Here is a 25,826-nt window from a genome sequence, read left to right as displayed (position 1 = left end):
AAAAGATAACCATATTCCAAGTGTAAAAGAGATTACAAATTCACATCAATGGCGAGCGGGGACCGAAGTAAACTAAGTCCAAGTGTAAAAAAGATTACAAAATTCACATCATTGACAAAGCCCCGGATTAAATCTATCTGCTTTTCTCTATCTATTCTTGCATGTGTGGGTGTAGAATAGGACTCCCCTTTTATTTCTGTTGACTCTGTCTTTTAGGGCTTGTTCAGTTGATGTATTTTAAGCGGAAAAGGGATTATTTTCCATCGCCGAGGCCCTTTTTCACTGTTTAGTTGGGTTCTTTGTTGCTATTTTCTATCCAAGGTCTTCTCCTAGTCGACACACCTGGGTTCTTTGTTGTTGCATTCGATTTATGTTTCACAGAATACCCTTTATTCTTTTTCTTTTTTTCTTTTTTTTTTTCTCGTTTTTTTTCCTTTCACCACATCATTTCCTTGGGCTTTCCCGCTCGAGGAATGCAATTCAATGTTGTATAAATGGATAGGATAATACCATAAGACAAATATAGTTGAGACTAATACTTAATGCTCCATAAGTTTATAATCTCTTATATCTTATTGCATGGACTAGGAACAATATACAAATATTCCGTTGTTAATAATTTATCCTCTCTTATTTCTAATACAACATACAAAAATCTAGTGATATAATAAGACATAGGCGAGCTCTACGACAAGCTAATAGCTCTGCGGGCCTCCCACAGAGAAGCCCACTACGCCAAAAATGAGAGAAAGCCCATCCCTCTCTTTCCTTTTTGCAGAACTAGTCGGATGGAATAGAAAATTTCCTTGTTTGCAATAGTAGAAAAGGATCCCTCCCATTGCAGAGTTGATCATTCGGACCTTTCAATTCATAGATGTGGATCTCGGACCTAAAGAAGTCATTAGATACAAGATAAAGGTTTCACTTTTCATTCCTTATAATATTCTAGAATGATATTCTAGCAAAGGAAAGGGCATCCATCGGGTACTCCATTCAGGCAGAAAAGACTTCTACAATAGCACCGCCACTCTAGTGACAAGAAAGACATCCGCCAAAGCAAAGCACGGACTCATATAAAAAATCCTAGCTCATTGATGTACCCTGGGAAGCTCGATAACTGATCAAAGTTGGAAAAGACCCTCATGCTTTCCGATCCAAATGTTTGATATCTTTGACAGGCACGGGGATGGGTGAAAGAGGTGATTGCGTAGATGATTTGAGCAATGCCCTGGAAGATCCAACCAAACAACTTCCTTTTGAAGACGCCCTATAAACTATCCCTCTCTCCAGCAATCCCCACATATATATATATATATATATATATATATATATATATATATATATATATATATATCTCGGTTTGCTGGACTTGAATAAACGATGATGGAATAAATTTAAGTGGGTGGTATTAGGCCTCTTTTTTTTCTTAATTTTAAATTTGACTGTAATCATACCAGTGAGTTACAAAGAGATGATAGGGAGTTTGGAGATAATTTTCAGTTTATATGATCCCTCTCTCCAGCCAGGGGCGGAGCCAGGAATTTACACTTGGGGGGCCGAACTAGGAATTTACCCTATAATAGAATACCTAAGAAGTGAGTTTCTTTTACTTGGTCTTGTCTTATTTAACCCATAAAAAGGGTTCGACTATATATAAGATCAAACTCAACGGCCAAACAACAAAAAAAAAAAATATTATTGGTCTGTCCAACAAAATAGGAAGGGATGGATGGAAGAGAGAGATGTGTTTGTTTCTACAGGGAACTTAATTGAGAGAGAGAGAGAGAGAGAGAGAGAGAGAGAGAGAGAGAGAGAGAGAGAGAGAGAGAGAGAGAGAGACGTGTTGTCTCTTTCTAGAGGTTCTAGATAGAGGAACAAAGGGTGTGACTGTTTGGATTATGAGCTTTGTCTGGAACTTTTAGAGAGAGAAAAGAGGAAGTGGGAGTTGAATCATGAATCTTCACTTTTAGAGAGAAGTACTCTTTTTTGGGAGAGATAGGAGAGGGAGAGAATTTATTTTTCTCTTGGCGTGGATTTTTGTGGGTTTGTAACAAATTTGTGGTTTTATTAATCTTGGAATAGAGAAGAGAAAGGAGAAAACATGTGGCCCAATCAGAGGGTACATGGGGAGAAGAAGGATGGTGGACATCATGGATCGGTTGCAGTTGCCATAGACAAAGACAAAGGGAGCCAACATGCTCTCAAGTGGGCTGTGGATAACCTCCTCACCAAGGGCCAAACCCTTACTTTAATTCATGTCAACCGCAGATCACAAGCAATTCCTTCTCCAAGTAACTCTCTCTCTCTCTCTCTCTCTCTCTCTCTCTCTCTCTCTCTCTCTCTCTCTCTCTCTCTCCATTTATTAAGAATTAGCATTCATGAAAAATGGTGGACCCCCACCAAATGCATGGGTTTGGGTGGAAATGGTTGGGCCACGCTGTCAAAACATGTATAAAATAGTCGGCCCCACCCTATGGATGGGCTTGGGTGGAGATCGAAGGTGGAGTCCACCCCCATTGAAACAGTGTAAAATGGTAGGCCCCACCTAAGGGTGTCAATTTTGGCTCGGGCTCGGAAGCTCGCTCGAGCTCGGCTCGAAAAAAGCTCGGCTCGAATCCTTAACGAGCCAAGCCCGAGTTAGGCCAGGCTCGGCTCGGCTCGGCTCGTTAAGGCTCGTTAAGAATTTAATATATACATTAAAAGGAAAAATAGGGTGCCAATATGCATCAAGGAAAAATACACATTCTAAGATTGATTTGAAATGAGACTATAAGCCTTCTTTTATAGAAAAAAAAAAAAAACATGTGACACCCTTTCATTTAATAAGTATCTTTTAAATAATCAAACACCCTTTCATAAAACCAGTAATCAAACACCCTTTCATAAAACCAGTGTCTTCTGAATCAAACACTTTTTATAAATTTTTATTTTAAAAATAAGAATATTTTGAAAATTTCCAAGATAGGGGAATGCCATGACTGTGTCTGTGTCCCCTAACATGGTTGGTATTGATGCGGACGAGGCAAAGATCGGGATCAATACTGAGGCAGAGATGACACCAGACAAAAGAGGCATAGTTGCGAACATAAAGCAATGGGTGGAGTCAGTGATAGCCCAACAAGCTAATTAGCTACCTACCTTCATCTGTTATGGTGGCAGGGGGTTCAATATGGCGGGGTGATGAGAGGGCCAACGAGGTAGAGGCAAGATTTTAAATTTCAGTTTCAGTCGTCATGAAACGGAAATATTTCAGTTTCAGTAAGAAATTTCAGTGGAAATGCTTTAAAATCATAGAAAATATGCAAATGATAGAATTTTAAGATGAAACTTCAGGAAATGCTAGAATAAGAATAAATACACAATTAGGAACCATATCACAAGCAAGACAACCATCAATTATGATTTAACAACTTCGAACACCTAGTGATACACGCTGTCTGATAATTCAGTACATACACAATATATGTTGGGCGCTGATATTCCTCCCCCCCCCCCTGGGACGGCTGGCTAACATAGTCCCACCATTTGACCGGTCTCTCTCTCTCTCTCTCTCTCTCTCTCTCTCTCTCTCTCTCTAATCCAAACCGTCCATTTGATGGGCCATAAACGTAAATAGGTTGCGTCCCAAAATATTTTTCCATAGGCGGATCCTAGCTTTCCGATCTAAATAGAAACTACATTTTATGCAACCTCTATAGATTGTAGGGTTGTGATCATCCTACGGAAATGATTTTTGGGGCACAACCTATTTACATTGTGGCCTATCAAATGGACGGCTCGGATCATCCTATGGTATGGACGGTACACTTCATTTTCAAAAATATGGGTGGGGCCTAAATTGGTATGAACCAGACCATAGGATGATCCAAACCATGGACGGCTTGGATCATCCTATGTTGTGGAAGGTATGCTTCAATTTGAAAAATATCGGTGGGGCCTATGATTGGGCCTTAATGTTAGTGTACGACCAACTCCATAGGATTATCCAAACCATGGACGGCTTGGATCATCCTATGTTGTGGACGGGCCTTAATGTTACTGTACGATCACAGGATGATCCAAACCATTCATTTGATGGGCCAACCCTTTTTGGGGGCACAACCCATTTACGTTATGACCCATCAAATGGACAGCTCGGATCATCCTATGGTATGGACGGTACACTTCATCTTCAAAAATATGAGTGGGGACTAAATTGGGCCTTAATGTTACTGTACGAACCACACCATAGGAGGATCCAAACCATGGACGGCTTGGATCATCCTATGTTGTGGACGGTACGCTTCAATTTGAAAAAAATCAGTGGGGCCTACGAATGGGCCTTAATGTTACTATACGGCCAACTCCATAGGATTGTCCTAACCATGGACGGCTTGGATCGTCCTATGTTGTGGACAGGCCTTAATGTTACTTTACGACCAACTCCATAGAATGATCCAAAGCATTCATTTGATGGGCCACAATGTAAATAGGTTGTGCCCCAAAAATCATTTCCATAGGATGATCACAACCCTACAATCTATAGAGGTTGCATAAGATGTAGTTTCTATTTAGATTGGAGGGCTAGGATCAGCCTATGGAAATGATATTTTGGGACGCATCCTATTTACGTTTATGGCCCGTCAAATGGACGGTTTGGATTATCCTACGGTGGTATGGGCGGGGCCTACGTTGTTTAAAGATGGGCCCACCATTCCACCATCAGTTTCTGTTGGGCCCACCAACTGTTCCTGTTGTGTGTGGAGAGAGAGAGAGAGAGAGAGAGAGAGAGAGAGAGAGAGAGAGAGAGAGAGAGAGAGGTAAAATGGTGGGAAAGTGACATATCCTAACGTTTAACGTTAGGCAGCCGTCAAGGGGGGCAGGGGAAAGATCAGCGCCCTATATGTTTCATTTCACATACAATTCATATAAATATAAATATTTAACACATATTGATATAGTATACCACTAATACTCTTATGATTTTAATTTCGATATGATTTTTAGTTTTGATTTCATTTTTGATTTATGATCTTGCCTATGGTCCTGTGTTCTTTATGGGTTGCCATTTTTCACGGTTATTGTGTGCTTGTTTTATCTTATGCACCGAAAGAAAGCAAGTATGACGGTATTTTTCTCCTTGCAACAAAATAATCCTTTTACATTAGCAAATCGTAATTTTATACCGTGCCATAATTCCCATGTTCTTTCTTACCCATGCAGTGGGCGGCCATGTCTCCATTTCCGACGTAAATGAAGACGTTGCATTGGCATACCGACAACAACTCGAAGCTCAGAACAAGGAACTGTTTCTTCCCTTCCGCTGTTTCTGCACGCGAAAAGACGTGGGTACCCTCCAACATCGTCCGTACCAGTTTTTTCCTATATGAGAATTAGAGAAGAAAAAACGGTTCTACACACATGTGTAGATAAGTTATCTACACACTAGCTTAAAATACAGTGGGGGCACATTATTTGGGTGATCCAAACCATTCATTTTTAAGGCCCTCTCATAGATAGGGTGTCCACAAAAAATCAGATCCATAGGATCATCCTAACCATTCGAACTTTGGAGGCAAAAAATGAACTAATTTGTGAAGGTTTAAAGACATCCATTTTACCTCCATAAATCGTAGGGTTGGGATGATCCTATGGATCTGATTTTTTGTAGACACCCTATCTATGTGGGGCCTTTAAAATGGATGGCTTGGATCACCCAAACAATGTGGGCCCCCACTGTATTTTAAGCTAGTGTGTAGAGAACTCTCTACACATATGTGTAGGAACCGTTTTCTCATTAGAGAAGAGATTAGAGAAACCTAAGTTTTTGTTTTATTTGTAAGAAATTTAGTTTTAAGTTGTACCATAAACATCAGTTATAATTGGGATTTGCTAGCGTCCATCGCAGAAGGCACTTCCCGGATGGTCTGTTGCATCTGACAGTAGCCACCTCGTGAATGAAGACAAAATCTGCTGAAAAGTGAGCCTGTGTGGCTGCTGTCAAATACAACAGACCATCCGCAAAATGCCTTCTGAGATGGACGCTAGCAAATCCCGTTATTATAATATTAGTCTTGCCTAGTCAAGTTTCAATTGTAGATTTCTGATGGGATTTATTGCTTCTCGTCTTGAACATACTCACAGATTAGCTTATCCGTAGATAAAAAACAAACCTTCAAAAGACCTCTTAGTGAAAAGAACCATTTCCTGTTCTTGAAGATTTAGGCCATGTTTGAAAGCAATGGAATATTAGTTTATCTAGTCGTGAGCTAGGGGCAAAGAAGGTGGGATAGGGAGAGAATTGAGAGGGCATGTGTAAGGAGAGGTGAGAAGTGGCTGAAAAACAGGGAAAAGAAAACTCTGTTGGAAATTAATCTTGACCACTAGATCATGATCATCTATCCACTTGACTTCTTGGCTTGGAAGATTCTTGACCACATTGGAAATCTCCTTTGTGGCATTTAATGCCCTAGGGACTATGATTTGTGTTTTGGAATTGTGCTAGTCATTTACTTTTCATGTGATAGTGTGTTAGTGGTACTTAGGGAAGCTAAGATTAGTTAAGTCTTATTAAATTCGGATTTGGAATGTAGGATATGTTTTAGACTATGTATCTTCTTCATTTGTAAGTTCTTTAAGTGAAAATTGAAGGGTTTTGAGTAGTACAACAACTTGGGTTACTTTCTTTGTGTGTTTAATATCAAGAAAACAATCTTCTTCTCTTGAAACTCATCTTCTCCCTCCAACCTCGTTGGTTTCATTCCAACAAAGTGGTATCAAAGCATAGGTTGAAGGTTGATCATGGCTTCCAATATGTTGCAACCTCAACTTCTTCGATTCAATGGCAAGAACTACAACCAACGGAGTATCCAAATGAAGGTTTTGTATGGATCTCAAGATCTATGGGATATTGTTGAGACCGGCGTTGAAGAACCGGAGGATCAAACGGCTCTCACTCTACAACAACTTAATGAGTTGAGGGACAGTTGAAAGAAAGACAAGAAGGCTTTGTTCTTTATCTATCAAGCGGTGGATGAAGTCATCTTTGAACGAATTTCATCGGTGACTACGGCAAAAGAAGCATGGGATACACTCTATACATCGTACAAAGGAGAAGACAAAGTAAAGTTGGTAAGATTACAAACCCTTAGATGTGAGTTTGATGCATTAAGGATGAAAGATTCGAAATCGGTTGAAGATTTTTTCAATCGTGTTATTTCTCTTGTGAATCAATTGAGAGTAAACGGTGAAGATATTCAAGATCAAAGGATAGTAGAGAAAATCCTTAGAAGTTTGACTCGAAAATTTGAGTATATTGTTGTTGCAATTGAAGAATCAAAGGATCTTGCTTCTTTATCCATAGAAAGTTTGTTGGGATCACTCCAATCCCATGAACTACGAATGAAGCAATTTGATTCTTCTCCTCTAGAACAAGCTTTTCAAACTCAAGTCTCTTTTAGGGGAGGCTCTAGAGGAAGAGGAAGAAATTCTTTTCGTGGAAGGGGGAGAAATGGTGGAGAAAGAAATCAAGAATATGAAAAAGATGAAGGTGGTTCTTCTACAAGAGGAAGAGGGAGAGAAAGACCTCTATCCCAAATTCAATGCTATTATTGTCAAAAGTTTGGTCATACCATGAAGTATTGTAGAAAGAAGATTGCGGAAGAAAGCAAGAAAGACTCCACCTTCATGCATGAGAAAGAAGAAACTAAAGAAGAAGATACACTTTTTCTTGCTTGTAATGTACAAGAAGTGGCTCTTGAAGAGACGTGGTATATTGATAGTGGTTGTAGTAACCACATGACCGGCAACAAAGGCGTATTTGTAAAGTTGGATGAATCTCTCCAAAGTGAAGTTCGAACGGGTGATGACAAGAGGCTTTCCGTAAAGGGAAGTGGTGATATTCTTGTTCAAACAAAGAAAGGCGTCAAGCACATCTCCAATGTTTTTTATGTTCCCGGTCTAAAGCATAATCTCTTTGGTGTTGGGCAACTTCTAATGAAAGGGCACGATGTTCATTTCAAGGAAGATGTATGTGAAATCAAAGACAAGAATCATGTTCTCATAGCCAAGGTGAGAATGACTCAAAACAAGATGTTTCCTCTAAAGTTTCAAAGTGAAGCTTTTCCTTGCTTCAACACTATTGTCAAAGATATGTCATGGCTATGGCATCTTCGCTATGGTCACTTGAGCTTTAGCAGTTTATCTCTCATGAACAAGAAGCATATAGTGAGAGGCATGCCGGATATCGACCGCCAAGATCAAGTGTGTGAAGGATGTGCACTTGGAAAGCATCAAAGAGACTCTTTTCCCATTGGAAAGGCATGGAGGGCATCAAATCCTCTTGAGCTAGTGCATTCGGATTTATGCGGGCCTATGCAAACAACATCAATTGGAGGTAATCGATATTTTCTCACCTTCATTGATGATTATAGTAGAAAGACATGGCTTTATTTTCTTAAAGAAAAATCGGAAGTCTTTGGATGCTTTAAAACTTTCAAGAGCTTGGTTGAAAAGCAAAGTGGTTTCATGTTGAAAACTTTGCGTTCCGATAGAGGTGGTGAATATGTTTCTCACGAGTTTGAGAATTTCTTGAAAGAGAATGGGATTCGACATCAACTTACCACTTGGTACACACCTCAACAAAACGGGGTTGCCGAAAGGAAGAATCGGACGATTATGGAATTGGCTAGAAGTATGTTGAAAGCTAAAAGGATGCCTAATATGTTTTGGGCGGAAGCCGTTGCATGTGCTATTTATCTCTTGAATCAGGCATCATAAAAAAGTGTTCAAGGTATGACTCCTCAAAAAGCTTGGAGTGGTCATAAGCCTTGTGTTTCTCACTTGAAATTTTTTTGGTAGTATTGCCTACTCTCATTTGCCGGATGAAACAAGAAGAAAGTTGGATGATAAATCTGAAATATGTATTCTTGTTGGATATAGTGAAAGTTCAAAAGCGTACAAGTTGTTCAATCCCATGACTAAGAAGATTGTCATAAGTAGGGATGTGAAGTTCAATGAAGAAGAATGTTGGAATTGGAATCAAAGTGAGAAGAAGAAAGAAGTTTTGGTAGATATGGATGAAAGCAAAGATATTCATGATGGTGGAATTGAAGAAAATGAAGAGGATGTGGCTCCTACTATCACTCCATATTCTTCTCCATCTTTTTCGGCTCCATCATCTTCATCCTCTTCAACAAGCCCTGACTCTCCTCCAAGGAAGACGAAAAGCATAAGAGAAATTTATGAAAAGTCTAGAAGAATTACCGATGAAGAGTTGGCAAATTTTGCTTTGTTTGCCGATGCCGATCCGATTAGTTTTGAGGAAGCATGTCAAGAAGAAAAGTGGAAGCATGCAATGAATCAAGAAATGTGTTCAATCCAAAGGAACAATACTTGGGAGCTAACGGAGCTTCCAAATGGACAAAAGACTATCGGTGTGAAGTAGGTTTACAAGACAAAGTTGAATGCAAGTGGTGAAGTTGAAAAGTATAAAGCTCACTTAGTAGTAAAAGGCTACAAGCAAAGGTATGGCATTGATTACAAAGAAGTGTTTGCTTCCGTTGCTCGTCTTGAGACAATTCGTATGGTTCTAGCTTTGGCGGCACAAAATAGTTGAAAGGTTTATCAAATGGATGTCAAATCGGCATTCTTAAATGGGTTTCTTGAAGAGGAGGTGTATGTTGATCAACCTCCCGGTTATGTGAAGAAAGGTGAAGAAAGCAAAGTGTGCCGATTGAAGAAGGCTTTATATGGCTTGAAACAAGCACCAAGAGCATGGTATAGTCGCATTGACGGATATTTCATGAAGAATGGTTTTAAAAGGTGTCCTTATGAACACACCCTCTACATCAAAGAGAACACTAAAGGTGAGCTTTTGATTGTTTGCTTATATGTTGATGATTTAATTTTTACCGGCAATAGTTCAAGTATGTGTGAAGAATTCAAAAGAAATATGATGCAAGAATTTGAGATGACCGACATGGGTCTTCTCCATTTCTTTTTTGGTATTGAGGTCAACCAAAGAGAGGATGTAATTTTTATTTCTCAAAAGAAGTATGCAAAGGATTTGCTAAAGAGGTTTAGAATGGAAGGTGCTACACATATTAGCACACCTATGGAAGTTGGTTTGAAACTATGCAAGAATGAGGATGAGAAAGGAGTTGATGCAACTCTTTATAGAAGTCTTGTCGGTAGTCTCATGTACTTGACGGCTACATGACCGGATCTTATGTTTGCGTTGAGTATGTTTAGTAGATTTATGGAATCACCAAAAAGAAGTCATTGGGAAGCTGGTAAAAGAATCCTAAGGTATGTAAGTGGAACGGTTGATCATGGGATACGTTATGAAAGAGTTAAAGATTCAAGTTTGATTGGTTATTGTGATAGTGATTGGGGCGGAAGTGTTGATGATAGCAAGAGTACTTCCGGCTATGTTTTTAACATTGGTTCGGGTGCAATTTCTTGGGCATCAAAGAAGCAATCGGTTGTTGCTCTTTCTACGGCGGAAGCGGAGTACATTTCATTATCTTCGGCGGGTTATTAAGGTCTTTGGCTACGATGGATATTAGAAGAACTCAAACATCCTCAAGAACGTGGTACACATTTATTTTGTGATAATAGTTCGGCTATTTCACTCACAAAGAATCCAGTTTTTCATGGCAAAAGCAAGCACATAAGGATCAAGTATCATTTCATTCGAGCTTGGTAAATGGTGGAGTTGTCAACGTTCGTTTTTGCAAGACTCAAGATCAAGTTGCGGATATTTTTACAAAAGCTTTGAAGACCGATACATTCATCAAGATGAAGGCAAAACTCGGTATTGTAGTGGTCTAGCTTAAGGGGGGCTGTTGGAAATTAATCTTGACCACTAGATCATGATCATCTATCCACTTGACTTCTTGGCTTGGAAGATTCTTGACCACATTAGAAATCTCCTTTGTGGCATTTAATGGCCTAGGGACTATGTTTTGTGTTTTGGAATTGTGCTAGTCATTTACTTTTCATGTGATAGTGTGTTAGTGGTACTTAGGGAAGCTAAGATTAGTTAAGTCTTATTAAATTCGGATTTGGAATGTAAGTTATGTTTTAGACTATGTATCTTCTTCATTTGTAAGTTCTTTAAGTGAAAATTGAAGGGTTTTGAGTAGTACAACAACTTGGGTTACTTTCTTTGTGTGTTTGATATCAAGAGAACAATCTTCTTCTCTTGAAACTCATCTTCTCCCTCCAACCTCGTTGGTTTCATTCCAACAAACTCTAATCAAAATAGAGTTTTTTTTTCCCCATACCATCTCCTCACTCTTGCCCCCCGTTCTCTCCCTCTGACACCCTCCCTACCCCTCTCTCATCACTTGGTAAACTAATATTTCATGAAAAAAATGGGCCATGATAAATTCGCACCTCCTGTAGGATGATTCGCACCCCTCCGACGTTAAAAAACGTTAAAGTCTGCCACATATCCTCCTTTGTGTGAATTATCCTACAGGGGGTGCGGATTTATCATTGCCCAAAAAAAATTCATGGTTGCCAAACATGAGGTTCTTTAAATGTTTTGTCTGGTTAGTATCACTCAAAACCAAAAGGACCATTAATGTTCTCACATTTTAAGTGTTTTTGCCTTAAAACAAATATTAGGATTCAATTATATTTTAGTCATGTTCAGCAATTTATTTTACCCTTTCATTTTTCTGAGCCACCATTTTCTGTAAATCTTGTAGATACCGAGTTATTCACTTACAATAAAATTTTGATTTCCATTCAGATACAATGCAACGACGCTCTACTCGAAGAAACTAACATAGCAAAGGCGATAATTGAATATGTTACACATCATGCAATTGAAAATCTAGTGGTTGGTGCTTCATCAAGGAATGCCATTGTAAGGTAATTTTCTAAATGAGATGCATATGCGTAACAAATTATGCACACAGACGGGTGTAAAATAATGGGCCCCACCCCATCAAAACATGAAGTGTAAAATGGTGGCCCCCACCCGTGCATGGGATTGGGTGGAGATCATGGGACCCACCCTATCAAAACATGAGGTAAAATGGTGGACCCTACCATATGCATGTGTTTGAGTGGAGTTGGTTGGACACACCTTATCAAAACATGGTGTAAAATGGTGATCCCCGGGCCATGCAAGGATTCTTATGGAGATAGTAGGCCCGCTCAAAGTGTGAAAAGGAAGGCCCCGCAATACTGCATAGGTTTAGGTAGAGATTGAAGATGATGGGCCCTACCATTTCAAAGCATGAGTTGTAAAATGGTGGGTGTCATCCATGCGTGTAAAATGATAGGCCTCACGTAATCAAAAGACGAGGTGTGAAAAAATCCACCCTAGAAAAAATTCGGAAACAATGTTCATGAAAAAGTTTTCCAATAAAAATTTTCCATGAAAAGAAAACAAATAACAAAGGAAAGAAACATATTTAGTACATAAAATATAGATAGGGAAGTGATATCACCACAACCATGTTTTGACATTTTTGCTATCCTTCTGGTCTATTAGTATTTAAAGAGCTGTCAAAAGGTAATTACAGTTCCCAAAAAGCTCTCACGAGCCAATTAAAAAGAAAATACAAGTCCGAACCGCGCAAATAACAAAAAGTGGTTGTGGCGATATCATTTCCCTATAGATAGGGAAATGCATCACCTAGACAATGTGGTCCCCACTGTATTTTAAGCTAGTGTGTTGATAACTTATCTACACTAGTGTGTAGAAACTCTTTTCTCATATTAGTGAAGCTAAAAATACTACACATACGTGTAGCTAACTTAGCTACACCGACGACTTAAAATAGAGCGGGCCCACATTGTTTGGGTGATCCAAACCATTCATTTGATAGGCCCTCACATTGATAGGGTGTGCCCAAAAAATCAGCTCTATTGGATGATCCCAACCCTTCAAACTGTGGAGGAAAAAAAGGACAGATTTGTGAAGGTTTTTACTCGTCCATTTTTGCCTCCACAAATCGTAGGGTTCGAATGATCCTATGGAGCTGATTTTTTGGGCACATCCTATCTATGTGAGGGCCCATCAAGTGAATGGTTTGCATCACCCAAACAATGTGGGCCCACTGTATTTTAAGCCGTCAGTGTAGCTAAGTTAGCTACATGTATGTGTAGCTTCACTTAACTCAGCTACACGTATGTGTAGCTACACTTCTCTCTCTCTCTCTCTCTCATATGAGAAAACTGTTGGTGCACTTAAGCTCACCATTTTTTTGGTACGCTTAAGTTGTTATAACGCCTCCCATTCGTTTAAATGTTTGGGTCCCGCTTAAGAGCACCAATGGGAGGCGTTATAACAACTTAAGCGCACCAAAAAAATGGTGCGCTTAAGCTCATCAACAGTTTTCTCATATATATATATATATATATATATATATATATATATATATATATATATATATAGAGAGAGAGAGAGAGAGAGAGAGAGAGAGAGAGAGAGAGGAAAGTGAAGCTACACCGCCGGTGTAGCTAACTTAGCTACACCGCCGGCTTAAAATACAATGGGCCCACATTGTTTTGGTGATCCAAACCATTCATTTGATTGGCCCTCACATAGATAGGGTGTCCACCAAAAATCAGCTCCCTAGGATCATCCCAACCCTTCAAACTGTGAAGGCAAAAATGGACAAATTTGTGAGGGTTTTTACACGTTCATTTTTGCCTCTACAAATCGTAGGGTTGGGATGATCCTATGGAGCTGATTTTTGGTGGACACCCTATCTATGTGAGGGCCAATCAAATGAATTCTTTGGATCACCAAAACAATATGGGCCCATTGTATTTTAAGCCGGCGGTGTAGCTTCACTTTCCTCATATATATATATATATATATATATATATATATATATATATATATTTCCACTACCATGTTTTGATAATGGCATGAACTCACCATGTCTTTTATGATTTAATTAGCTGCCAAAGGCTCTTACAATTCCCAAAAAGTGCTCAGCAGCCAATTAAAAAATAGAAGACAAGGTGAGTTCACCCAAATAATTGGACTCACTTTATTTTAGTTTCTTAATGCATGTTCCCTTGGCTTTCTGAATTTTTTTTTCACAGAAGTTTCAAGACTCAAGATGTACCTAGCGGTGTTTCCAGAGGGGCACCTGATTTCTGCACTGTGTATATCATTGCCAAAGCGAAGATCTCATCGGTGCGGTCAGCTGCACGGCCGGCTCCCCAGATCTCTTCCCATCACACCCCTCAAATCCATAACCAGTCAAGTATAAAAAATGAATCATCTGAAACACATTTATCACGCGGTCATCAACCAAGAGGTATATATATACTATAAGTATAATCTTATGTTTTGCATAATCAAATAAAAATATTTTTCTTCACTGCATTCATTGGCTCTGTTCATGGACATTAAGAAAAGAAAAGAAACCTCTGAACTTTTTAATCCACAGCTGAGAAACCATCCCAACGCAATAAGAGCACTCACGAGTTGGAACGTGATAGGAGCACTCACGAGTTGGATCGCAATGGGAGCACTCAGGAGCTGGAATCAATCAAGTGAGTTAAACTACCTGAAACATTTTGTACATGTTATTCTGGTTCACTAAGGTCATGTTTGGCAACCTTGAAAAAACATTACATGGAATATTTGTAGGGCCAGTTATGAGAGAAGTGGGAGTGAGGGAAGCATGAAAAGCTCCTAAAAATCCAATTTGAAGTAGGAATTATATTTCTTATACAATTTTTTAGGGATTTCTGATGCTCTCTCCACTCCCACCAACTCAAGCTTCTCCCTCTGTGCACATCTCACACAATGGGGCCCATGTATATTCCTTGGAATAATTTTTCATGGCTGCAAAACATGGCCTAATAATTTTTCCAGCAGTTTGATGATTTTTGAGGAAAAAGGATTCATTTTATTACCTTCTTTCTTTCTATATGAACTAACTGGGTGATCTTGTTCATCCAAAACAGGTCTCCTTTTTCCAGGGGAGCTCGAGGTTCAAATACCAAACCGTATGGAGAAATCTCATTGCCAGATACTGACATATCCTTTGTGAGTTCCAGCAGGCCAAGCGTTGACCGCATGTTCCCTTCATTCTATGACCATTTGGATACCGACAGGCTGTCGAATGGCAGCAATGCTGGTAACCGAAGGTTTGAGTCGCTACACGGAGGATACAGTTCGCTCGATCTCCACTCGATGGAGGACCTCCGTCATTCAAATGCTTCAATGGAAAGCGGAAGAACGGCATGGTCATCACAGACAATGGTGACGTGACAAAATCCTCAGAACTAAATCCTACATAGATATAACCACATCATTATACCCTTATTCAAAGAGCAACATGCTATATATATATATATATGATTAAATAATGGATTAAGCTTTTGGAGTAATTGGTTGTTTCACATGGTATTAGAGGTTCTGGGTACAAACCTCACAGCTACTTGATATTAAAAGTCCACGTGTAAGGCCAACCCAAAAAAAGAGAGGCCACGCACACAACTATCTGTTGCAATAGTATTGAGAAAAAATAGATAAAATAGATCAAGAAGTGTCATGGTGAATCTTAACGTATTAGAATTTGACATATGTCTGACATGGGTAATTCTCCCATTTAGAAGAATCAATATAACGAGATTTTATATGGCGTCAGGCCTTACAACAACACGGTAAGGGTACCGCCCTTGATATTTGATCCAAGGTCAGCTCACTCTTTGAGGCGCTCCTGTTGGATCAACTATCAAGGGTGGTACTTCCACCGTACAAAGGCCTTACACCATATAATTTTTCCAATGCAACATAGTAACTGTTGTATGTAGATAAATGTGTACGAGAAAAAGCATCGATATAAACAGATGCAAAATATGTACCTACAGTACAGAAAATTGCAGCTTACTTGTGTTGGACATTGCAGGAAGATGTGGAAGCTGAGATGAAGAGGCTAAAGCTAGAGCTAAAACAGACAATGGATATGTACAGTACAGCCTGCAAAGAAGCACTCAATGCAAACAAGAAGGTAACAATTCCTGTCTGCATGTAAAAATCACTGTGCTTATTCAGCTCAACTCTGACTCCTTTTCGGGCTATTTTCACTCTGCAGGCGAGAGAACTTCATCACTGGAAGGTGGAGGAAGAAGGGAGACTAGAGGAGGCACGACTGGCTGAGGAAACTGCCCTGGCAATTGCAGAGATGGAGAAAGCAAAGTGCAGGGCAGCTATTGAGAAAGCCGAGGCAGCTCAGAGGATTGCTGAGCTGGAAGCACAAAGGAGAAAAAATGCGGAAATGAAAGCAATTACAGAAGCAGAAGAGAAAAAGAAGGCGTTGGATGCTTTGGCACATTCCGATGTCAGATACAGGAAGTACACGATAGAGGAAATTGAAGTGGTAACTGATTTCTTTGCAGAATCTCGTAAAATTGGCGAGGGGGGTTATGGACCTGTCTACAAATGTTATCTTGATCATACCTCAGTTGCCATTAAAGTTTTGCGCCCAGATGCGGCTCAAGGAAGGACACAGTTTCAACAAGAGGTGATAAACCGAAATGCTTTCTTCTATGAACCCTAAATAGGATTCGAGCCGGTTAACAAACCCCATATTTCTTTCAAATTTACTTCATACCTTAAGGCAATATATATATATATATATATATATATATATATATATATATATATATATATATATGAGGAAAGTGTTGGTGAGCTTAAGCTCACCATACTTATGGTGAGCTTAAGCGCCCAATCACATTGGAGCCTACTTTGTTAGGATGATCCAAAGCATTATATATATATATATATAAATCCATATAATTAATGGACATGTTAAAAAATCTGGAGACATTGTTGCTGACTAGAATGACCATTTGCTGTAATGTTTTGAATTTCAAATCAGATCAGAAAACTACGAGAGATCCAGAATTGAATACATCATATATGCATATTGTTTGTTGAAAGATTCCTTTGGATTTTAGAAAATCAACAAACACATAAAAAGTACTTAAAATAAAATGGACAACAAGATGAGACCAAATCAACCATATTCCAAAATTCCACATCAAATCTAAGTCAATATATAAAATCCCATGTCATTTCTTTGCAGCAGTAAACTTTTTTGAGCATTCATACCAATCAAACATTTGGAAGGGTCTCTACTAGCATGTTACCTGCAATTCTTCACTTAGGCCATGTTTGGATACCATGTTTTTGTATTTGGATTTGGATTTGAGTTTTGAATACAAAATACATCAATAACCCTCATGCTGATGTTGTTGTACGAGAGAGAGAGAGAGAGAGAGAGACGGGGGGGGGGGGCTCGGGCTGGAGCAGCAGCAAGGTCGAGGAGCAGCGAGAGTGAAGGAATTGCCACAAATAATGTTTTGCAGAACAGATTTGCAAATCGGATTTTTTTTCACTATTGTTAGCTGATTTGGAAATCTAAGGATCTGATCCAGTTTCAAATCTCAACTGAAAATGTGAAAACATAGATAATTCTCAATTCTGAGCCTTCTTGTGAACTGCAATTGTGGTAAAATTAAAATAGAATCCAAGTTGAACTGTGTACTGCTTTCAACAGGAATTGAATCTAATTGTAAGATCTAAATTCCTAGAAGTTTAACAACACCAATTCACGAGTTCCCGTCCCGTACACATTACTACTGAATAAACGCCAGAATGCAACTTAAATCATTGATAATCTATCTCTAGTGCCTCCTGTTTTTGGTGAACCATACAATTTTGATAAAAGAGTCCGAGTTGAATCGTGATCGAACCTGATTGTAAGATTCGAGGATTTTTAACAACACTGATTCATGAATTCTTGTGCCCACATAACTACTGACTAACAACAGTTGAGATATTATCTGATCCTTCCCTTTTTTTTCGCGGCAGGTTGAAATTCTCAGCTGCATGCGGCATCCCAATATGGTTCTCCTTCTAGGAGCCTGCCCAGAGTACGGCTGCCTAGTGTATGAATACATGGCCAATGGGAGCTTGGACGATCGTCTTTTCCGGAGAGGGAACACCCCAGTTCTCTCTTGGCAGCTAAGGTTCCGAATCGCAGCAGAGATTGGCACTGGCCTTCTCTTCCTACACCAAACCAAGCCAGAGCCACTAGTCCACCGTGACCTCAAACCCGGCAATATCTTGCTTGATCGCAACTATGTAAGCAAAATCAGTGACGTGGGCCTAGCTAGACTCGTCCCCCCCAACGTCGCCAACAATGTAACACAGTATAGAATGACATCAACCGCCGGAACCTTTTGTTACATAGACCCAGAATACCAGCAAACGGGGATGCTTGGCATAAAATCTGACATTTACTCCCTTGGGATAGTGCTCTTACAACTAATAACAGCTAAGCCGCCTATGGGTCTGACGCACCATGTTGCCCGAGCTATTGAGAAAGGAACATTCGAAGAGATGCTGGACCCTGCAGTGCATGATTGGCCAGTAGAAGAGGCCTTGATTTTTGCCAAGCTAGCACTCCAGTGTGCGGAGCTAAGAAGGAAAGACCGGCCAAGTCTCGACGAGGTCGTCTTGCCAGAGCTTGAGAGATTGAGCGCACTTGCCGATGAAAATATCCATCAGATCGTAATGGGCAGCAGTACAAGTCACTCACCCAACCACAGCCATGTTTCCATGGTGAGTCAGGAATGCACAGATATAATATATAAATATAAACATATATATATATATATGAGGAAACTGTTGGTGAGCTTTTAAGCTCACTAAACTTATGGTGGGCTAGCTTGCCCAATCACATGGGGGCCCACTTTGTTAGGATGATCCAAACCATTCATTTGAAAGTCCCTTATATAGATGGGGGGTGTACCAAAAATCAGCTCCATAGGATCATCCTAACCCCTCTATTTGTGGAGGACAAAAATGGACAGACTTTTGATAAGGCCTTGCAAATGAATGGTTTGGATCACTCCCCAAAATGTGGGACCCATGTGATTGGGCAAGCTAGCTCACCATAAGTTTGGTGAGCTTAAGCTCACCAACAGTTTCTTCTATATATATATATATATATATATGAGAAAAGTGTTTCTAGTCTGCCGACTAGAGATCCTTCTCTAGACCGGCGACCAAAAAACATGGGTCCCACCTTATTTGAGTGATGCAAAGCATTCATTTCATGGGCCCTGACATAGAGAGGGTGTCTAAAAAAACCAGCTCCATAGGATCATCCCAATCCTGTGATTTGTGGAGCTTAAAATGGCCGGCTATAAATCAACACAAATCTGTCCATTTTTTAGCTCCACAAATGGAAGGGTTAAGATGATCCTATGGAGCGGATTTTTTGTGGACACCCTATCTATGATGGGGCCTATCAAATGAATGCTTTAGATCACCACAAAAAATGTGGGACCCAAGTGTTTTTGGTCGCCGGACTAAAGAATGATCTCTAGTCGGCAAACTAGAAACACTTTTCTCTCTCTCTCTCTCTCTCTCTATATATATATGAGGAAAGTGTTGGTGAATTTAAAAATATTTTTTATTTAAAAATATAAAAAATTGGAAAGTGTTTTGATTCAAAAGACACTAGTTTTATAATAGAGTGTTTTATTCAAAACACACTTATTTTAAATGAAAGGCTGCTTGTTTGTTTTTTGGTTTTCTATAAAAAGAGGCTTAGGGTCTCATTTTATCTTAGAAAATAGTCTAGGGTCTATAGAATTGTGTTCTTCCCTTGTGCCTTTCTATTCCATCTAAGTGCAGGCATGCTAGTTTGCTATTGAACTTGGAGTGCAGTCCTTGATCGATAGTTGTGACTTGTGGGCATTGTATCCTCAGGACTTTTTTTCCATGTAGCCACTGGCCTAAGTGGGCAAATAAAATAACTCACACACACACATGGAGAGAGAGAGAGAGAGAGAGAGAGAGAGAGCTAATGAAGTATTTATAAAGTTATGCAATGTGAAATATGACATAGGAATATGTACCATTTAATAACCATTCTTTTAAATACTGCAGTATTTCACAAAATTGGTATATAATTTTATCTGTAGAGAGTACATACCGATATATGAGTAATAATATAATTTTAAATATTGATTAAAAGTTCAATAGTGTAACATATCCAACCAATTCAGGTCATAACCTTGCTGAGTCAACCTTGACTTAGACACAGCCCATTGTTTCCAAGTACATTGAAGTGCATGAAAATGGAGGCTTCTCACAAGATGCACATCTGAAGTAATCAATAGCAAATCCTACTACGAACAGAACTTCTGAATACTAGATGAACGGCTGACAAATTTTCTTGCAGGATGTTGTGGGTGATCAATGGCATTCTGGATATGAAAGCTCAAAGAGCAACTCTAACCATTCATCCATAACTGGAAGGCGAACAAGTTTGACCTGAAAGAATGGGACTAAACAGTCACGAGGTTTTCAAGATTTATGAAGCTTGTTTTGCTCTTGATAAAGAATGAAAGAGACTTGCGTCAACAGAGAGTTGAAAATTGATGTTTCAGTTTGGTGGTCCCACAGGTTTTTGCATCCATGCTGGAAATATGGCATTGATATGAGGAGATGAAGAATGTGCATACAGTTGTTTGCTCGCCTGGTTGTCTTAGCAAGTTTTTTTCTTCTTAATTCTTTGATGACAAATAAGATGAAAATACTCAAGAGCAATGCAGCAAAAGATAAGGCCTTGCTTTGAAGGAAAGTAATATTTTCTTCTGCTGTCCTAATGTTTATTTTTATGTAAAGATATTTTTCAAATGTCAGTCACAGGATAAATTTTAAGATTGCTGACAGATTTTTTGGCATACTAGAATGCTTGTCAAGAATAACAAATTTACGATGTTCAAAGATGTCAAAGCAATCCACAATAAGCATATCGAGAAAAAATTAGCTCAATTAAAACATCTTCATGTCCAAATTAATTTCTGGAGTAAGACCAACTTACAAATATGTAGGAATTCTAAGCTTGACCACTTCCCCTCTCGGAACTTGATACATGCTTAGAGCTTGCCACCTTATCCATTGAACCTTACTACATTGGAACCTTGCCACATGGACTTTGCTACAAAGGGACCTACTACATTGGGACTTGGGAGTTTGCTACATTGAAATTTTACTCTCGTGGGAGTTCATTATATTCTTGGAACTTAGTTCTTTTATTTGGAATTGTATAAGAAATTTAGTTTATTTATGTTTTGCATTTGATAGTGTGTTAGTGGTTGTTTATTAAAGCTAGTACAACTGAGAAGTGTTAACTCGGATTTGGGCCCGATATCTTCTTCTACTACAAGCCATTTTAGTGAAATTTGAAGTCTTTTGAGAGGTACAACAACTGGGCTTTTATTCTGTGTGTTTGGCATCAAGAGAAAATGTTTCTTCTCTTGAATCTCATCTTTTACCTCCATCTAGTCGGTTTCATTTAAACAAAATACTGTTCAGGCCAAGTGGTGGCATAATAGTTCTAGAAGGTTTCATACACTTTTATAAGTCTAAAAAACCTTTTATGCATAAGTTAGTCAAATATCACGAGGAATTGAGGAATCATGTGTTATTATTTTAGGTGTAAGTTGCAAGTGCTTCGTAGAAACTACAAAAATAGGGTTCTTTCTTTGTCTAACTTGGTGAATAGCCAATGTTGAGACTCTTTTGTCCATGTGAACACTCCATAGTACTTTTAAATGTCTTAAACCTTTTATGTACAAGTTAGTCAAATAACATGAGGAATGAATGAATCATGTGTTATTATTTTAGATTTTAGAATTTGATGACATATAGTGACGAGTATTTAGAATTTTGGATGCATACAAGGAAGTTTTTTAATCAAATTTTATTAACATGACAACGGTGTTTTTAACCCTTTTCTCTCATTTTTCTGATGACAATTTTTCTATCCTTTTTTTTAATAATGAGAGACGTTTTAAACACATAATACATTTTGCAAACTGAACTCTGAAGTGATGAGGTGTGTGTAGAAATATTGAGAACCAATGATTAACATGCTTCCTAATTAGTTTGATCCAGTCAAACATATTTGAACAATTCACCATACTAAACAAAATTTTGACAAAAGTTGAATGTGACATCTGTGACCAAATAGGGATGCCAACATGGATGTGAATTAGATGATCACATGGACGGTCAGAATTAAGAAAACCTATGATTCTTATACATTGAACTAGATGAGATACCATGAGTAAAAAGATACACAGCAGTAGCCAGGCAAACTAAAATAAAAAAGCTTCCTCTCCATCAAAAATATTATCAATTTAAACATTACATATAAAGCTGCCATAAGTTATTCAACCCAATTTTTTTCAATAACCAGCCTAGCAGGTTGATAGGAACTAGGATAAGAAACTATTCCAATATAGGAAAATTAAAGTTTTTAAGATTTTCTAAGAATTACCATCTCAAAAGAAGTTGAAGGAAGTGGCATTTTAACACCATTTTATTGACCCAAACAAGCAAATCATCACAAAGGTGCATTTACAAGATTTCTTGGTAACAATATTTTCCAATTTCCAACTATCAACATCCCCCTTCAAGACTTGAGATTAAAAATGAGTTTCAGTAAATAGAAAAAAGTGTTAGAATATATCAGATCTCTCTAGATCTGATCATTGGATCATTTTTGTGACAGATTAGGCAATTGAGTTAAAGGTGATAGCTCAGGTTAGGATGTTCCAAGCTTTATCTCATTTTAAATTGATCATTATTCTTCTATATGTATCCCTTGAGTGTTCATAAACACTCATTAGGGCTCCTTGCAAACCATCCAAGATTAGAGATTAATTTATCTCTCATTTTCTTCGTCTAATTCTTTACGTGTTATCAGAGCAGATCATTCGGACCTAGTCCTGAGCACAACACCGGCTACTTCATTCTCTAGAGGACAACGATCTAGCCATTCACCAAGCCGGCAAACCTTATGTCCTTTTTTTCGCTTAAACTTTTACATGCTTTGATTTTTCAAATCTCATCGATCTAGTCATCCACGTGGCCTTGGTTCCTTCTCTCTGTCCTCCTGGCATCACCATTGACACTTGACCCCATTGCCGTGCCCGGAGGATTACCCCATCGAATCCTGGATCGGGCATTTAGTCGAATAGCTTGTGGTTGTTCAGTCTTGTGCACCACCTATTCCAATCTTGCCACGGTCACGGATACTGTCTCAATCCCAAACACAAACATCTCTTTGTCTCTCTCTAATAAAAAAAGCAAAATAGAAGAGAATGAGCATAAAAGGTGAATATTTCGATTCCCCAATAGTCTAGACAAGGCAGGATTCTGAATATTCTGATTAAGGTCGTTAAGGTCGTCCTTGTGAATATTCTGATTTACCAATTGTCTGTTTTCACAGCCCCATGAGTGTGGTTAATAGAATTAAGCAGATTCAAAAGAGGTCCTTGTGGGTGGGTGGGTGGGGGTTGGGGGGTGAAGACAAGAAGGGCATTCCTTTGGTTATTGGGAAAGATGTATGTAGATCAGTGATGTAGTGCCAACATGGCAGCCATGTCAAGCCTAGGTGTTTTTGGTGGAGTTCCAAGGTGCAATCCTGCAGTAATGTTGCTGGCCCATTTTTTAATCTCTTTTTTGGACCTCTAAATGCTAGAATTATGGAAAGTGGTAGACTAAAAAGTTGTAGGTCTCTTTGAGATCTTTCCAACAAGTATTTGTGCTTGAAAATTGGACAATAGGGTAGAAAGTTATGGCAATTTTTGTGGACTGTGTCTGTGGGTTCCCAAAACAGTCAAAGTTAGTGAGTTCCTATGCAATTAATATTATGTTAGTCCCTAAGCTAGCTAGTGGAGGAGCTTGAACGAATTTACTTTGGTTTTCTTTTATTTAAAGAGTTAGAAACCATCTTGAGAAGGGATTTTTTATGTTGATAAACTTATGTAATTGATGGAATATCAATTGGGTTGAGCATTGCTCCCATTTTCTTCTTCTTCTCTTGTTGTGTTCTTGATTTCTATTTTTCTTCTTCTTCCCTCTTAAGCACCCGTATTATCTGGTATCAGAGCCAACGTTACTCTCTTGGGCTAGCTTCGATTTGATTTTCATGGCGGCACGAAGAGGTAGAGGAAGGCATGGTAACCAAATGATGGAAGATTTGAGAGATGAAAGAGATGATGAACTTCAAGCACTTCGAAGACAAGTTGAGCAACTTACCATGCGACTTGAACGCCAAGAGGCTCATAGTGAGCGTGGTAGATCAAGCCGTGGAGGTTCTAGTGATGAATCCGATGTGAATCCCTTCGCCAATACTCGTGAAAAGGCTAGGTTGGGAAGGTTCTATCGTGATTTCGACACCGTCAAGATTGACTTGCCGGAGTTCCATGGTTGTCTACAACCCGAAGAGTTTCTTGAATGGCTTAGTGTCATTGAGAAGTTCTTTGATTACAAGGAGACACCCGAAAGCCAACGTGTGAAGCTTGTGGCTACAAGGCTTCGTGGCTACGCTTCAATATAGTGGGATAAGGTTCAAGAGATGAGAATCCGCAAAGGAAAGAGTAAGATCTCTTCTTGGGAGAAAATGAAGTTAAGGCTTAAGGAGAAATTTCTTCCGTTGGATTTTTTCCAAATTATCTTTTCTCAATTCAACAACCTACGCCAAGAATCCAAGAGTGTGTTGGACTACACCGAAGAATTCTACAAACTCATGGCTCGTAATGATATTCAAGAGGGTGAAGATCAACTTGTGGCAATGTATGTTGATGGTTTGAAGTTTTTCATTCGTGATGAGGTGAAAATGCACCGATCATTGAGCGTCAACGATGCTTATCAACTAGCCTTGAAGGTGGAGGCTAAGCTTTCTCGTCGTGGTGCTAAAAAGTATGTAGATGTTCGTAGTCTATCCTACTTCTAAAGGTGAATCTTCACATGGTGGAGGTACAAAGTCAAGGTCCGAATATTTCAACAAAAATTCTACAAAATCAGCCCCTACACATCAAGTTGGAAATCAGCCCAATCGCCCCAACAATTCAAATGCTTGTTTGAAGTGTGGTCAAGTTAGCCATTGTTTCAAATATTGTCCAAAGAGGCAAGTAGTGGCCTTCGGTGATGAGGAAAATTATGATAATTTTGTTGATGATTCAAATCAGCCCATATATGATGAGGAAGACGACATACAACATGAAGAAATCGAACCCGAAGAAGGAGAAAGCTTGGTGATCCAAAGAGCACTTGCTACACCAAAGGTTGAATCCGATGATGATTGGCTCCGTTCCAATATTTTCAAGACTTGATGCAAATCTCATGACAAGGTTTGCACCATTGTGATCGATGGTGGGAGTTGTGAGAACATCGTATCTCATGACATGGTGAACAAGTTCAAGCTCAAAACCGAACCACATCCAAAGCCCTATCGGATTGCATGGTTTAAGAAGGGTAATGAGGTAAAAGTTACTAAACGATGTTTAGTTTCATTTTCTATGGGTAAGAATTACCATGATCAAGTTTGGTGTGATGTTGTCCCTATGGATGTGTGTCACATACTCTTAGGAAGGCCATGGCAATATGATAAAAATATTACTCATGATGGTCGTAAAAATACATATACCTTTCGAATGGGAAAAGTGGAGACTGTTCTTTTGCCTAGTAAGGAGGAAAAGACACCCAAATCTTTACAAGAGGGTAGTAATTTTCTCACTTCATCAATGTTTGCAAGAGAAAGTGAGAGTAGTGGTGTCATTTACATGCTAGTGGCGAAAGATTTGGGAATGTCCTTTAATGTGCCTAGTGAGTTAGAACCTCTCTTAGAGGAATTTAAGGATGTCACACCCGATGAGTTGCCCAATGGACTCTCTCCTTTAAGAGACATTCAACATCAAATTGATTTGATTCCCGGTTCTAATCTTCCCAACAAGGCTCACTACCGTATGAGTCCTAAAGAGCA

The 25,826-nt window shown here is 39.0% G+C and overlaps 1 protein-coding gene across 1 annotated transcript; it reads left to right on the top strand.

Moving 5' to 3' along the window:
- The first annotated feature begins 1,831 nt into the window (after positions 1–1,831).
- On the top strand, positions 1,832–20,778 carry LOC143856327 (U-box domain-containing protein 35-like). The gene is made up of 10 exons (XM_077366520.1): positions 1,832–2,291; positions 5,203–5,324; positions 11,741–11,862; positions 14,056–14,273; positions 14,406–14,511; positions 14,929–15,226; positions 15,876–15,977; positions 16,062–16,490; positions 17,846–18,598; positions 20,229–20,778. Exons 1-10 carry the CDS (start codon positions 2,102–2,104, stop codon positions 20,322–20,324), a joined length of 2,436 nt encoding a protein of 811 aa, XP_077222635.1. The 5' UTR covers positions 1,832–2,101; the 3' UTR covers positions 20,325–20,778.
- The last annotated feature ends 5,048 nt before the right edge of the window (positions 20,779–25,826 follow it).

The sequence above is a fragment of the Tasmannia lanceolata genome, unplaced genomic scaffold (genome assembly GCF_043159265.1).
Source record: "Tasmannia lanceolata isolate RefF3 unplaced genomic scaffold, GAP_Taslan_0.1 ptg000023l, whole genome shotgun sequence".
Lineage (NCBI taxonomy): Eukaryota > Viridiplantae > Streptophyta > Magnoliopsida > Canellales > Winteraceae > Tasmannia > Tasmannia lanceolata.
The sequence above is the reverse complement of the archived record's forward strand: the minus strand, read 5'-3'. Positions and strand labels throughout refer to the sequence as shown.